This window comes from Lissotriton vulgaris, chromosome 5 (assembly GCF_964263255.1).
Source record: "Lissotriton vulgaris chromosome 5, aLisVul1.2, whole genome shotgun sequence".
Lineage (NCBI taxonomy): Eukaryota > Metazoa > Chordata > Amphibia > Caudata > Salamandridae > Lissotriton > Lissotriton vulgaris.
The window spans coordinates 1,842,556,319-1,842,573,204 of record NC_141693.1 but is presented as its reverse complement, the minus strand read 5'-3'; the positions used below and the strand labels follow the sequence as shown (position 1 = coordinate 1,842,573,204).

General features: G+C 47.6%; 1 protein-coding gene across 1 annotated transcript in view; it reads left to right on the top strand.

Annotated features, from left to right (window-relative positions):
- The window catches only part of SRCIN1 (SRC kinase signaling inhibitor 1), a 922,972-nt gene that overhangs the window by 120,972 nt on the left and 785,114 nt on the right, over positions 1-16,886 (top strand). The window contains exon 2 of the mRNA XM_086924314.1: positions 15,193-15,300. Coding sequence (XP_086780440.1) covers positions 15,193-15,300 — 108 coding nt within the window. The remainder of the gene's footprint in view (positions 1-15,192; positions 15,301-16,886) is intronic.

Here is a 16,886-nt window from a genome sequence, read left to right as displayed (position 1 = left end):
TTTGGATAAATGTACATTACTATCTGAGATCTTAGATTAGCAAAGACAACTCTTCTAAACATTCCTCGGGCAAAAGGGTGTGCAATATACATGCAATACATGGCCTCTACATTTGCTGCAAGTTAAAGGACAAAGTGCGTGTGCATAAAAGAGAAGCTGATTTTAAACGAAGGATCAATTTCGTTCAAATATGATATCATAGGGAGACACAAAGATAATACATTGTATAGCAAAACGTCCAGAGGAGTAGTAATTTCATTTAGAAAGACAATGACAATATCAAGATAAAATGTGGGAATACAAATTCTAAAAAAAATTTTTTAAACTCCTATAGAGAGTAATTATATACAAAGTAGTAGTATACTGGAGGGGCAATGGTTAAATATATTCAATTTAACCCCTTCTGTGCTCGTGACGGAACCACTCCGTCACCATCCACGAATGCGCTGTGCTGGTGATGGAGTGGTTCCGTCACGGTGCCGCCGCCCCGCCTACGCGGCGTCAATTCCACGCCTGCGCGGCCGTTTAATTGAGCGGGCGGGGCCGTGACGGAACCACTCCGTCACAAGCACAGTGCGCCTGTGGCTCGTGACGGAGTGGTTCAGTCACAAGCATGGCCGCGCCGCGCGGCCTCCCCTCCCCCCCAGCGCCGCGGTGGACTTACCGCCGCGGCCAAGGGGTTAAAAAGAGTGAGTACCTATCCAAGAAGACGTGATAGCTAATGTGGGCCTCAAGTTGGCCTATGAGCTCATCTTTAGGATGGCATTAAGAGTGTACCACATAGAATACAAGGAAGGCGAGATGGAAAACACAGTGGGCATATCAGTGTCCTACTTGAGTGGCCTAAAGACCTCAGGGCAGTGTCTAGACCCCAGGTTCCTGCACAGCTGTAACAGCTAGCGGGACCTTGACCTCCTGGAAGCAGAGCAGAAAAAAAGTACATGCATTTCAGTTTCCTCTACATTCTCGCACACAGGACAGTCCAGATTGTGGGCACCCGACTACTTGATTGTAAAATATTGGAGCGGGAGCACCCCGTGTCTAAATTGGAGGATTAGCTTCTTCGCAAGCAGCGGCTGGATGTCATCTAGCGCCGATTCTAGCCTGTATACAAAAAAATGGATATAAATGGGAATGGATATTTTGCATTTTTACTTCCATAAACCTAAGGGATAAGCGCCCGGGCTAGCTCCTCCATAGCTGAGCCACTTTATATTCTCTATACGTATCGAGGAGTACCTTTCTGGGGGTCACAAGGCCAGTTTCTTCAGCAGAGCTCCACAAATTTGCCCTCCCCAGGGCCTGGCAGGTGTTCCTGATATGTGCCAGCCATGGGAGTTTTCCTGCGTCTTGAAGGCTCATAACTTCTCTCAATTCATTCCTATATGAGGCTAGTTCGGGAGTACTCCAAAGGCGTCGCAAAAATAAAAGGAGCCTAAAAGATACTTAATCTGCGATAGAGCTAACCCCACGATCCATTCTGAGGGGAATTAAAGGGGAACTAGAAGGGAGCCCCAAAAGTTGCCGACAAAGGAGTTCTCTATAAGCAATAAAGGGGTAGTTGGACAATGGCCCATTAATTCTGCTCCATACATGGCAGCACCCCTTGCCTGTACCTTGTAGAGTTCAGCCGCAGGGCCAATCACTTGTGTGCGCAGTTCTTATATGCCTTTGGGATACCCCCTTGGACTGGGCCAGTTTTAAGCTAGCTTTTTTGAGCCCCCCCATTCCATTTTCTCAGTTAGTGTTATCCCCATATACTCCAAGATAGACACCCTCTCTGGGCACTTCCATTAAGACTGGGATTTGGGCAAGTGCTGTTATTAGCATTAAAAACCATGTACTTAGTTTTCTGGAGATTCAACAGTGACACTATTCGGCCATTAATAAAAAGGGAAAAAGGAGTCGGACCCAACAGGCAGCCTTGGCGTAGACCTTCCTCTACTGGCAAGGGAGCTGAGAGTTCTCCATTTTTTCCATACCTTATTTGTGCAAAATTACCTTGATGTAGACGTTTCATCTCATGGCAAAGGTACTCCGGTGCTCCCATATCCAATAATATTTCCCACAGTTTATCCCAAGGGACTAGATCGTATGTGGATTTAAGGTCCACGCATATAAGATAGAGGCTGCCACCCTCTATGGTCACAGTTTTCCTATATAGGCGCTGTAATCAAAAAATGTGGTCAATAGTGGAGATCTTAGCCCTAAACCCTGCTTGGAGGGGTGTGAGTACATTACACTCTTCTATCCAGGACTGAAGTCGCCCCAAAAGTGCATGTGCAAATATTTTCTGACTTGCATCTAAGAGGCTAATGGGGCGATAATTGGCTGAATTAAGTGGTGAACCCTTTTTGAATATTGGATTAATTTCTGCCCCAGCCCAAGTAGTGGGAATCGCCATACCCTGAATGATGACATTAAACAGGGACCACAAGTAGTGGGCCCAGACAGAAGGCTCGGAGCAAAAAAGGCCACCAGGAATCCTGTTCAACCCTGGCGCCTTTACTGGTAATATCTCGTCCAGTGCTTCTGTGATCTCCTTCAGGGAGAATTGGGGCGTGTCTCAGTGGGTTGGCTCTAGGTGGGAGGAGGGGGGGGCTGGCATTGCCACCAACCCAACTTTCTCCTCTGCTATTGCATATAAGGATTTTAAATGGGCTCTCCAGACTTTCTCCCCTATATTAGCTGATATGGCCGATTTGCCTTCAGTAGATCCTGTATTATTCAGGTTCCAGAATGCCCTCATATCATGATTATCCAGTGCTGTTCTGAGGTGTATCCCATTTTTTACATTCCAAGCTGCTTTTTGCCTTGGCTGTGGTTGTGTTGTAGGTTTCCCTAGTTTCCTTAATTTGTGACCTATCGTTTGTTTTAATGGCAACTAAGAAGGCTGACTTAGCTGCCCTACAATGTTCATTGTACCGTGAGTCTCATGGATTTCTATTCAGCCTAGTCCTTTTGCTAGTGTAGAAAAAAGATGCCAAGGTGTAAAGCAAGTCTTGATGGTTGTTTGAATAATTCATTTGGGAAGTTGTAATACCATTAGTCACAGAAAGATGATACGCCACAGCAAGAAAGGGAATCATTTGTTGGTATAAGGAAGCCAGCTTGTCCTCTGATTGGAAGAATTCCCCCCAGCGTACTCTCCTCCCTCTGTTGGCCGATATTAGACTGGAGTCAGGTTGTGAGGTATATTAAGAGCACCTCTGACATGTGGTGGAGTTACATCTAGCACAAGAGCATTATGATCACTCTCGTGGCGAGGGTAGATCTTAAAATCAAGGACCCTATGCCATGATTTAGTGTCAACTAAGATGTAATCTATCATCAATGCCTGCCCTAGTCTGTAAAAGGTGGGCTTCATGGGGCTATCCAATGCCAAACGGCAATTACATGCCCTTAATGAGAAACTCAGTGTAAGTGCATGCATCTGTAGGGCCAACGGAGTCTAAATCTGAATGGGCGGAATGTTAGGCTCTGGAATAGCCCAGAGTGAATCCTCACTTGAGATACTTGTGGCCAGACCGTTCAGAGGTTCGAACTGGCAATTAAAATCCCCACCTATAATTACCCAGTAGTTATCCGGGTTTGTTAAAAGAAAGGTAGTCAATTGGTCAAGGATGGTCGAAACTTGGCCATAACAGATCGGCTGTGAGGAGACTTTGATCAGAGCAATTCTAACTTTTGTAGTAATAGATAAAAAGATACCAAGAATGTCTCGTGATGAAGTCTATATCTGTTTAACCTCACAGCCAAGGTGCACACCAACCCAAATGCATAGTCCCCCAAATGGTCTACTCTTAACCGCCTTGGTGGTTAGAATACTATATGATGCATAGCCCAGTCTGTCTGTGTCCGCCCTTGCCCAAGTTTCCTTGAACATGCATAACTCGTGTTGCTCTATAAATAACCCCCAATCTGGAATATCCAGTTTGGAGGGGAGTCCTGCTATGTTCCAGGATAATAGCCGCTGGCCTGGTGGGCCCACTTCATTGGCTATAGTGGTTGGGAGAGGGTAGCAGGTCCTTGTATAGACCTGTTGTGAGTCGTTGGTCCTCACCTCGCTTAATCTCCCCAACGGCCCCCAGCGCCGAGAGACCCCTTCGGGGGTGATCCGTGCGCTATACAAGTACAGGATTTACATTGTATTTACATTAATAAAAGGCATTGTCATTTACAATGCCAATAGCCGAAACTCTTGTAAATGGGAGACCTATTTAATTTCAAACAAGTGGCCACCATTGTCCCGGGCTGCTTGAAAAGTGAAAGTACGCATGGCACGCTGAATGTTGCAGGAAAGTATGTCGCGCCTGCAGTAGGAGAAACTCATTAAAGAAAATAGTGCTTACTAAAAAAGACATACCGTGTAACAACAGAAGTAAAAGGGCAAGTCCTCATGGGATGTTACAAATGAAGACAAGGCGGTACTAAGGAGGGACTAACAAGCCTATTAACAAATCAGAAGCCAGCATTTACAAAGGACAATGACACAAGCCAATTAAAAATATAGGCAGAGAGTGGGCGTAGCTTCAACTCCATACTAGAATACAGCATGCCTAGCAGAGCAGTGCATGCACTGCCCAAGCTCGACCTAAAAACACAACTTAGCCATAGAGAAAAAGCACCAGAAACCTGGTAAAACTACAGCTTCTGAAGATCTCACTAACAATTTGCAATGTGACAGTTTTCCAGACCGATTTGTCTCCCAAATATAGACTGGCCAACAACTACCAGAGTTTTCATTTCGAATGTTTCACCCAGGCATTATCTATAGCCACAACTTGGAAAACTTGATTTACGTTGTTCATTGGTTGTTTATAGCCAGCTACAATCAACTTGTGTCACCAAGTGGTGTCCGCTTTAATCCATGTACTTTTTACGGCCCAAAAAAGGTATGTTTAAGGTTTTGCAGCTTACGTAGGATCCCCGAATAAATGTGACATGGAGAATGATGATAAATGTTCGGTTGCGGTGTGGAATGCACATTATAGAAATGTCAGCATGATGCTGCAAACCACCCTGTCACGAAGCAACAACAGAGATAAATAAGCATTTGCAATGCAATAGGTCTCGCATTTGCGAGAGTTTAAGCTATTGGCATTGTAAATGACAATGCCTTTTATCTGTTTATTTACCCCGGACCAACTAAGCCACCCCACTGGCAGTCTCTAGTTGGTTTCGGCACGGACCGGCCCCTAGGCCATCCAGATTTCTCTGACCCTTGCTTTCTGACAGAGTGGGGGGCAGTAGCTCCAGGACTGTAGTACCCGTTGACCACTCTCCTTCTCCTCCATGCAGTTCCAAACTGCCACCGGTCTGCCCACCTGGGGTCCGCACCCTCAGGCTGACTAGCAATCGGGGGCGAGGCTCTCCTCCCCCTACCACTCCTTCTGGGGTTCTGCCCTCTCCTCCTACGCGGGGCACCCTCAGACCACCACTCTCTCACTCGTCCAGGGCCCTGGCCCTCCAAGTGATCCATCAACCCAGGGTCTAAACCCTTAAGTTGAACCGGTGCCAGGGGCGAGTCCTCCTTCCCCCTGCACCTCCTCCCAGAGTTCTGCACCCTCCTAACTGGAGAAGTACCCCTGGAAGACAATTCTGGGGGGACACTGCTTACAGATGTCCCACCCGCCAGGTCAGGTAGTACCTGTCCCTGGCCTCCCAACCCAGGATATAAGCCCTGTGGCTGAGCCGGTGCCAGAGGCTAGCCCTTCCACCCTCTGCACCCCCTTCCAGAGTTCCGCACCCTCCCACCTGGAAAAGTACCCCTGGAAGTCAAACCGGTAAGGACCTTGATTACAAGTGCCCCTCCCTCCAGGCCAGGCAACCCCTGAACCTGGCCTCCCAGCCCAGGCAACCCTGATCCTGGCCTCCCAGCCCAGGATCTAAACCCTGCGACTGAACAGACCCCCGAACCTCTGGAGCTCTGATTACAGATGCCCCAGGTTCTCCCAACACTAGGGCTCCCCTTCACTGGATGGCGTATCAGGACAGCCTAGGCTACCAACCTGGGGTTCCCTTATGGAACTCTCCAGGCCCGGAGACTGCGGTTGGGGCACCTCGGGACACCTCCCTGTCTCACTCCTTCCTGTAGATAGGACTTGAGGCCCTATAACCCTCTCACTTCCCTGGGACCTAGCTGGGCTATTCTGCACCTCTCCCACCTCGCTGGGTTGGAAGATCCCTGCACCCTTCCCTTCAGTATCACTCCCCAATGCCCTCTCAGACTCTCTGGCACTCACCCAGAGGTCTGCCTCCCGTGCAAGCTCCCTGGAGTCTGAGAACCCACACTGCAACATGTGGTGGCGCAACCGTGGGAAACCATGTCTTAGCATGTGCTCCTTGATAACTACATGGCACAGCCCTTCCCAATCATTCACTGCGCTACCCACTACCCAATCATCCAATGCAGTCCAACACACATCCGCAAACTCCCCCCAGGACTGGTGGAACAGTTTTCCCCTGCCCCTGAATTCCAACCTGTCCCCCTCTTCCTGGGAATCGGGCACCGTCTCCCAGGCTCTGGGAGTGGGACTCCCCACATTGGATTCACTCTCGCTGCCACCACTGGATCCCACCCTCACCGGTGAATCCAGACTCCCGAAACCACTCTCAGGGGACAACCTACCCCCCTGAGCTAGTCTCTCCCTGGTGAATGCCCTCTCAGCCTCGGCCATCCTTTCCTGTGCAAGGACCTTTTCAGTCTCCAGCTGTTTCTTTTGCACCCTCAGCTGTGCCATCTCCTTGGCATGCTCTAACCTTTGCCTCTCCAAAGCAAGCTGATGTTCCCTTTCTTCCCTCCTATCCACCCACTCTTCTGGGCACAGGGAAAGGGATGGGGCATTGCCCCCGGGACTGGACCCAGCACGGGACTCTCTGACTATGGTGTCCTCACTCCCTACGGGCATATCCGCCCTATCAACTTCTTCCTCCTCATCAGTATCACCACCCTCAAGGTTGATGGACTGGGACCCCTCACTCTCAGAGTCCTCCTCCTGGTCTCCACCAAATCCACCCTTTAAATATGCGGAGCGGTAATCGGAAAGGTCCCTAAGGGCTCTAAGGGTTCCCCTCCTCTTGAGGGCCTCCTAGAGAAACAACTTCCTGTGAATGTTGCCTACTAGGGGTATCCCTCTCTCTCTGCAGAGGTCCATCACATCCTGCTCAGTGTACTCCATAAGGTCATCCTCCTTTTAGGTTAACCCCATCCTGGCGAGATACACCCGGGACACACCACCCACAGTGCAACAGGGGAACACCATTCAAAACACCACTTTCAAGAGGAAAGCACAATCGGGAAAAAACAATAATCCCCAAAACCTGTGATTACTTTAAATGCTCAGTATGCAGTGCAACCCGTTTTCGCTGGGGCAGGGCAGGAGTGTCTCTCACTCCTCTCTCTCTTCTCCTGAGGAGTACAATGCCCCCAATACGTTGCAGCTGCCCACTGTCAACCAAGCAGGCAGGGGAGAATCCCACACGCCTGGATCCCCTCGTAACGCTTTAGAATCCCGGCGCTGCAGATGTCCGCTCCTCTTCTCCTGGGCATAGTTGTAGCTCCTTGGCAGCAGGCAGAGCACAGTCAATGCAAATATGGCACTTTGGCAGCACCCTACTGCAGCGCACACGCAGGGGAATTAAAATATAGCACTTTGACAGCACAGCGCTGCAGGCGTCCGCTCCTCTTCCCCTGGCACCTTGAATATAGCGCTTGCGAGGCACTAGGTCCCACTAGAAGCTTCAGGGACAGAAGAAAGTGTACCACTTCTGGTAATCAGGAAAACCGTGCCCACCAGACGCTAGAGTGCAGGCAGAGCAGCACAGTCACTTCAAATATGGCGCTCACCAGGCTCTAGGTGACCCACAGTTCCCGGGGTCCCACCCGTGGGAGTAGCGCCCACGCTCCTCACCTCCTTGGAGTGCAGGCAGTCAAAGTATAGCACTCACAAAGCGGAGCAGGCAGGCTGGGCAAGATCAGCAGACAGTGGGCACTCATCAGTACAGGACAGCAGCTCCTAGAAGCAGTCATCTCCCATGAAGTGGCACTCCTCCTGACACAGCAGTCTTCACTCCAGCAAAGGCTCTCACTGGCCCTGTGGACAGCAGAGGGGTACAGATGTGCTCAGGGGCCAGCACACAGGCCCATGCGGCGGTACCTCCTGGCAGAGTGTCCCCTCTCATTCCAGTCCACCCCTCAGTCTGAGCAATGGCATCTCTACTGCTCTACATATACACCCCTCCTCCCACTTACCAGAAAGAGCTGGAAGCTTCTAGAAGGTTCCAGCCTCACTGTCACTGGGGGAAGTGTAGAGCACCTTGTCTCTTCAAACACTAGACCGCCAACCTACCTCAGGCAGGCAGCACAAGCAGACAGAAATGGCGTCCATAAAAGGGACATTTCTGCAATGGTGAAAATAAAGGTGTGTACACCATTACACAGCATTCATTATTTTCCTCAAACCACACATGGCATATACATTTCCTACCATGGGGGTGATGTCCCCTAAAGGGGGGGGGGGGGGTCCTAATATACCTATGTAAGGCAGAAAGCACACCCACTTTGCACTGCTAACCAGCGCCAAAGTGTCCAACATCCTGAACCCACCAATTCCATCACAGCGAAAGGGCTAGGGGAAAGCCAAATGTTTTGTGATGACGCTACAAGCAGGGCCAAGTCCAACAGACACTATCGATACATATGATAAATAGTCTTTAGACTTCTTGGATGAAGCCAAAATATCATACTTCACTCTTACCACTCATAGGTAGAACCCGATCAGTGCATGTTTCGCTTGTATAGAGCTCCCTGATAATAGGGAAAAAGTTAATTATTGGAACTAATTTTTGGAATTTTGATTGTTAAAAACTGTCTTTTCTGAATTGTTAAGATTTAGAAGGTGTTGTAGGGTCCTGCTGTGCTCCGAATCTGGAATATCATGTGGTTGAAATATTATATAGGTGACAGAATGAATAGATTCACAGTTCATAATGAAGGAGCAATTTCTTCCAGACACAGAAGGAAACCGAACTTAGTATCTCTGTTACATCATGAAATAGCCCTTAAAAAATGGTGTCAAATGAAGAGTGGCCAGAGAATTCTCAACACTCAGCCCTACATGTCATCTTCATCCATAAAATAACGTTTGCTATAGTAGTACAATCATGCTAGCAGTCAGAATCCACTGTTTTTCTAGAGGCATTCAAGTTCATCTCATGCTGTGGAACCTTCCCCAACTGAGCTGCAGTCAAATTAATGCCTTTTGTAGGACGGGTTGTCAGTCTTCACCCCAAGTTCATGTTCCTGTGTTAGGGTAACGGATGAAATAATCTTCACTTTCGATTCTGTTTTGTAGAAATTATTTTGCAGGGTGCATCACTAGTTCAAAAAGTAGCTAGCTGACGATTCCACATGTGGTGTGAAAGGCAAACGAAGCCAGAAAAAAATACCAATTGCCAAATTTCTCCAGTGGAGACCAGGCCCTCAACAGATCCTCTATTGTTTAGGCTAATGCTGTGTGAAACTCACCCAGAAATGGCATATGCATGGGATGTCTGGTATATGCAAATGTCTGGTCTCACTCTAGTCAGGCCAGCAGGCGGTCTTTTAAGTAGCACTGGAGTGGATGTTTCCTGAAGAGGCGTATCTTTAGTTTTTTTTTATTGTTTGTTAATATAAAAATACCATAGTGGCCATAAGCCAGAACTCTACAACTCTACAACTTTCTTTGGACTCAATGCTGTATATTTCTCATTTGTGGGTAATCCAACATATGGATATGATGGAGCCAAATATTGATGGGCCTTAGGATAAGATACCTTTAATTGTCAAGAATATGACATATCATGGGCTAAATTTCAAGACTGTAATGCACCCTTCTTAGATGCTGGATATTTGGAAGTGAGAGGAAGCGGTCAAGTGCAGATTGAAGACAGAGGGCCTGATTTAGATCTTGGTGGACAGGTTACTCCTTCACTATGGTGACTGATATCACGTCCACTGAAATATAAATCCAATTATATCCTATGAGATTTATATTTCGGCAAACGGGATATCGGTCACCGTTGTGATGGAGTAACTCGAGATATAACTTTAGGATTGCTGCCCCTCAGTTTCTTGCGACCTGCTGATGTCAAAGCGCGGAGATAACCCTTTCGGGCTGGATTCTTGCGCTATACAAGCATATAAATAAATAAATAAATAAATAACTCGTCCGCCAAGATCTAAGTCAGGACCTTAGGTACGAGACTCACATGAAGCATTCATGCCCTTGAAGATGCTAATCTTCACTGGAATTACACCTTCGATTTTTAACGTTACATGCTTCCTGATATGATTTTTCTTTCTGGCACAGGGAGGCCGTCGGAGATGAATGTTAAGATGTACAGAAAGAGGAGCCGAAGATTAAAGCTCAGATTGGACGGGGGAGGTTGTGATAAACTGACAAATCACAAAGGAGCTTGAGATGAATGCGTTTTGTGAAAGTCCCAGTTTGCTATGTTCATGGTATGGTAGCCGACATCAGAAATCTGTAGAGGTACTAGACGCACAGATTTCAGAATATATTTTTGCACAATAATGTAGCCATTTGACGAAGCCATGGTGTTTGAGCAAGCTCAGGTTTGAGAACATTTTACATTTAAGAGTTTCACAAGAACTGTCTCAGTATCCCTAAAAACAGGACCAATTAGGGCATTGAGATAGACTTTAAGGGATCCTCTGGATCCATTGGTTTACGGGTCAATATCCGATGATGGGGACTTTACTGGTATTGGCCTTAGCACGTTCCTGGGTTGGAGCAGATGTAAAGGCAGCGCATGTATGAATGGTAATGTAATCTACTTGTACCTTAGCAGTTTCAATCAATCAATCAATCAATCTGGGGTTTGTAAAGCATGCTACTCACCCGTGAGGGTCTTCAGGCGCTAGGGGAGGGAGGGGAGTGGCTCCGTATCAGTCGAAGAGCCAAGTCTTGCGGTCCTTCCTGAACATGTGCAGGGTCGGAGAGCGTCTGATGTTCACAGGGAGCTTGTTCCAGGACTTGGCTGTGATGAAGGAGAAGGCCCTCCCTTCTGTTGTGTTTCTGCGGATGCGGGGGACCTCTGCCAGGGCGAGGTCGGCGGAGGGGAGGTTCCTCTTGGGTATGTTGAAGGAAACTCTCTTGTTGAGGTATTTGGTTCCGATGTTGTTGAGGGATTTGTCGGCGTGGGTGAGGAGTTGGGAAGTGACCCTCTTCTAGACGTGGAGCCAATGGAGGTCTCGTAGGTGTTGGGTCATGTGTTTGTGACGTTGTGTCCTGAGGACAACTGGCTGCGGCATTCTGGATGGTTTGGAGCTGTGTAGAAGGGTCCTGTTGATCCCGGCGTATGGGGTGTTGCCGTAGTCTGCTGGTTATGAGTGCGTGGGTGAAGGTCCATCTGCAATCTGGGGGGTTTCCATTTGAAGGTCTTGCGGAGAATGCGCAGGCAGTAGAAACTGGTGGACGCGACGGCGTTGATCTGGTGGTTCATGGATAGGGAGGAGTCGTGGATGATGCTGAGCTTTTGTGCGTGGTCTGTAGGGGTGGGGTGATTCCCGAGGGCGGAGTGCCACCAGGTGTTGTCCCAGGCCGAAGTACAGGGTCCGAGGAAGAGGACTTCGGTCTTCTCTGAGTTGAGCTTCAAACAGCTGTCTTTCATCCAGGCTGCCACATTCTTCATTCCTTCCTGGAGCAGAGTCTGGTGTCTCCGGGATTCTTTGTAAGTGAGAGGATGAGCTGGGTGTCGACGGAGTAGGACACAATGCTGAGCTCATGCTGTCTGACGATGGTGGTGAGGGCGGCCATGTAGATGTTGAATAGCGTGGGGCTGAGCGATGATCACTGGGGTACTCCGCAGTTGATATCGGTGGGTTCAGAGAGGAAGGGCGGGAGTCTGATCCTCTGGGTTCTGCTGGAGAGAAAGTTTTGGATCCAGTCGATGGCGGGTCCTTGTATACCACGTTGTGAAGTCTGTCTGCTAGCGTTCGATGAGAGATGGTGTTGAAGGCTGCGGAGAGGTGTATAAGGATGAGGGCTGCAGTGTGTTCCTGGTCGAGTAGCATGCGGATGTCGTCAGTGACGGCAAGGAGGGCGGTCTCGGTGCTGTGCTTTCTGCGGGATCCAGACTGCAAAGCGTCAAAGATGGAACTCTCTTCGATGAAGGTGGTCAGTTGGGCGTTTACAAGTCTCTCGGTGACTTTAGCCGCGAAGGGGAGGAGATAGATGGGCAGGTAGTTTTTCAGATCCGTAGGGTCGGCCGTTGGTTTCTTGAGGAGGAGTTTAACCTCCGCCCACTTCCAGTCGTCAGGGCAGATGCCGGTTCTGAAGGAGGCGTTGATGGTCCGTCCTAGTTCGGGTGCAAAATCGGCACCGGCCCTGTGGAATATGTGCAGTGTGCAGGGGTCCGTTGGAGCTCCTGAGTGGGTTTTCTTCACAGTTGTGGTGATAGGTTCGGTGGTGGCTGGATCCCAGGTCAAGATGGTTGGCCGGTCGACGGTGGTGGGGAGAGAGGTGGTGTACGGCGCCTGTTCGCTGAAGTTGTCGTAGAGGGCCTTGATCTTCAGATGGAAGTAGGCGCTGAGCTTGTTGCAGAGTTCCTGGGAAGGTGTGACGTCCGTGGCTTCGCTGGGGGTGTTTTGTTTCATTGTTGGATATTTAGGTTTCACAATAGGAACCTTCAGAGTTGATAGATGAGAAGTTTGGGGGGAAAAGCCAGACCACGTTACCTGCTCCCCTACTCTTGCCTTACTGTCTGCTTTAAAAAGCCGTTTACCTAGTGCTCAAGATTCTTTCTTTTTCCCTTTAACTCGCTAACTCCAGGACCTCACTATAGATGGTAAGGAGAAAATTACTCCCTACACCCAGAGGGGTTCACCCCAGGGCTTTCTTCCATCTATGTATATATGTGCATTTTCAGTGCTAGTTAATATGGGGTCAGTATATAAGTACACCTTCCACGCCCCTTTCCATTTACCATGACTCCAGTTGTAATGTAAATGTATTGTAATCCATATTTGTAAAGCCCGAACATATCACTGATTAAGGTTTGAAGGTGCTGGGGGCTGTTGGGGAGATTGTGAGCTATAGCCCAAAGTCACTTGATGCGGAGCTGAGCTGCCACCAGCGCCATAAATGGAACCGTGATCTCTGCGCTCTGTAGTCAGCCGCTCGGGCCGCTGTGCTACACCTCTCCATATTGCCATCACTTGTTTGGGTTCTCCTTTTTGCCTGGGACCTCTCCCATAAGGGTTTTAGCATAACGATCTGCCTGGCCCGTCGTTCTCCAGATATGCAGGACCACTTTGATATGCCATAGTGCAGTGAGATGCAGAACTGGTACTGCAAAAGCTGGAGGAAACCGGCCACCTCCTGGCGGCACTTAAAAAATTGATACACTAAAATGCCATTAGTACTGAAGAAGTCAACACATCCTTCTGCACTGATTGTTGTTCATCTGTCTTTAATCGTATTTTTTTTCCTTTCATTTTAAATGTAATCTTTGTACTTTACATAGACCCACCAGCTTTAACTCCTTTTTTACCTGTTTTTTTTCTTACCGTTTTGAAGGCGTTTAAGTGTGTAAAGAAATACTCCTGTTCCCCAACTTACCTAATTTACGGTACAGGGATAATTCCTACACTAACTAGTTCAAATAGGAATAACAGCACACGTAGGCCACCAAGTACCGCCACCTTCAGTATGCCAAACCCCTTTTCCCTGCTACCTTAGTACATAAGGCACCGAATCTCTCTACCCTTGACAAGTATGCCAGATGGAGCCTCTACCCTGTGTACACGGTCTGCATTGACTTCCAACATACATCCCCACTCAACTGTCTTCCCTCCACACACAGATACTGGCCTTTGGCTTCTTCTCCTATAGTTCACATGCAACCATATGCATAATCCCTCTACTCTCATGACTCCTAGTTTCCTCTCTCAACACGAGTTATTTTCTTTAAAATGCATATACCCTTCAGTCAATTTCCCCTCAAAATATCGCCTACAGCCTCTCTTCTTTGTAGACCTGGCCTATAGCATCCTAGGTCTGCCTTTACTCTGTGGGATCATGGATGCTGGCTCTCCTCAAGGAATAACCGGTGACCCTTATTTCCCCTGTCCCCTTATCGGGTAGAAGCATAGGTCCTAACATTCAATAGGAGAGCTTATCCTGCTGCAGTGGGTCAGTTTATAATGCTTGTGGGTGGGTGCAGCACATTTAGAAGGCCATCTAGAGCTGACCCTGAGCATCACCCATCTAACACATATTAAGGTCGGGCCACCCCTCTCTGACACTGCCCTCCAGCATCTCATTTAAAAAAAAATGTTTTTATAGAGTGTGAACTTGACCCGTTAGGGTATCATAGCGCTTTACAGGGAATCATAGTAGTGTACAATAGGCATGGAATCACAAAGTATACAAAGGTAAAGAGGGGTCGGGGTGCTGGATACTGGATACATAATGGGAGGAGGACACGAATGTACAGTTTACATTTAAGTTACTCAAGATAAGGGCTCATGTTTCTTGATGTTTCTCCTGTGTCAACTGATGCAGTCTCACACATCTCTGCGTTATGGTTGCCAAGTTCTTTCCTTTTTGGCATCAGGCATTGCCTTTGGGTACCACTCTCTCCTGCCCTGCAAGCCTCTTTGCGCTGCTAACAGGGGTTTTCTTTTCTTTAATTTCAACCTGTATTCATTCCATGGTACACTTAATCGCATGTTTCCACTGAGCTTAAATGTTTTAACAGTTTTAGCGCCTATTTCGGACTCTGGTCATGGTAACCCCCCCACCCCTTCCCCCTCCCCCAACCTTTGTGTCTGGATCCCTCTGCCGTATTTTGTGGTGTCAGAGGCACAAATACAGATGTTGTACCCTGATGTATCCTGCTAGTAGCGGGATCTCTTATGAAGGGTTCCCCGAGGAGTCTGGTGACTCCTGTACTCCTTCTGTAACATGGAATGAGCAAGTGCTTGTGCAGGCACTGTTCTTCTCTTCTGGAAACGCAGGGGAGGTAGGTTGGTGCTCATAGGCTTGTTGTTAGGGCAGGACACCCTTCAATTGGTGAGTCAGGAGGGGGATGTGGGACACTCGGGGGGCATGTAATCTCAGTGGATATTATGTTGACTTTCTCTCATTCTTTCTCCCTTCTCTCCTCTTCCTTCTCCACCAGTTGTTCCAGGGATCGGGCCCTCTCATGCTTGCAGGGACACATGGCAGCCCTGATGACCTATTGTTTAGGGAGCTAACAGACGGTGGTGGTCAGGATAACCCTCCATCGGTAAGAACACCCGCCCCCATTCCCCTTTGCATCACTGTGTACTTTACTGTTACAAGGTACAGGACCCAGCCCCAAAGATGTGTGGACAAGAATGGGGAGGTGAACGGGCAGATGTGGAGGGCTGGGGGGGGAGGGGGAGGGGGGGGGGGGGAGTGAATAAAGTATGTCCTAAAAAGACCTGCCGCAACGGACTCAAATTTAGTCTTAGTGGCGACTAAATTCCTCTTTTTGTTTGTTTACATTTTTGAAAGTGTATGAACATACAGTAACACATGCACTAACATGCACTAGCAAATGCCAGAAGAAAATACATATCACAGTGTGTATATAAGCAGACAGATATATGTAGCCCAACACATTCTGTTTACACCATGTGAGGCCTGGTTACTAGTCTGCTATGGTGGCAATTGCAATTGTTTACAATTGGTGTCCAGGGGCCACTATACTTTTGTGCTACAAAGTGAATAACCACAAACCCCCTTTTGGCACTTTATTCTCTCAGAGTAAGAAGGTGGAGCAGTCCTAAGCGTATTCAAAAAGGTAATGTAGGTTTAGACTAGGAGTCTCCAACCTTATCTGCATGAAGAGCTACATATGTTAAATGAAACCATCCCAAGACCGCATCAGAGTATTATATTTGTGCCCACCATATGCAAGATTAGAGCAGTGGTCGCCTCAGTTCATCAGGCACAATTGCCAGCAGTAGTATAAAAAAGGCTTTATTAATGTATAATGCCTCTATATGGGTAATACATAAGAGCCACAGCTGCAGTGTCTCTGGCACCAGAGTCTTAATTTTAGTAACACGACTCCCCTACACTGCATGATTTATTACTCAAATAGCTTTAATATATTTGTTCATTCAACCATTTTTCTCCACAGCTTATGCGTTCTTAAAAATACGCACATTTGTAGCTTTAATACCTTGTTTTCAATTTTAGTATACGCACATTAGTTCACCGAAACAAAGTCTTCTAATTTAGTAGGCTGAACTGTGCACAGGAGAGCTACCACTAGCTCTTGGGCTACTTGCTGGAAAACCCTAGATTCTCTAGACCAGTGGTCTTAAAACTTGTTAACGCTGTGCCCCCCTAGTGAAAAATGAATCATCGGGTTCCTGCTCAGATTTTTCACAACTCTTCTATTAAACTGTCAATGTTTAAATATATTGAGACTTATTTAAACATTACAGTTAAGTTCTGTTACCGTTTAAAAAATGCAATCAAATAAGTGATTGACAAACATACTATTTGTTCAGGCAGGCCTTACTAACATGTACAAGTATGCACAGTGTGATTATTAGAAATGGGGGGGTTGAGGGTTTTGCTGAATATTTGGAGTCCCTTCCCTTTTGACACCTTTTCACAGCCAGGATATAAACAACAAGAGATATTAGTGATGTCCCATTTCAGAGCGGCTTACTGATACTCATAGATAAAATAGGAAAACATTGTCTAAGCACGTGTACGGATCATACACATAAGAATAGTAAACTGTCCATATAATGATCTGCAATGGAAACCAATAGTCTCTAGGACCTTCTCCACCAGACACTATTATAATGGAAGATTGTATGCGAGTCTCAA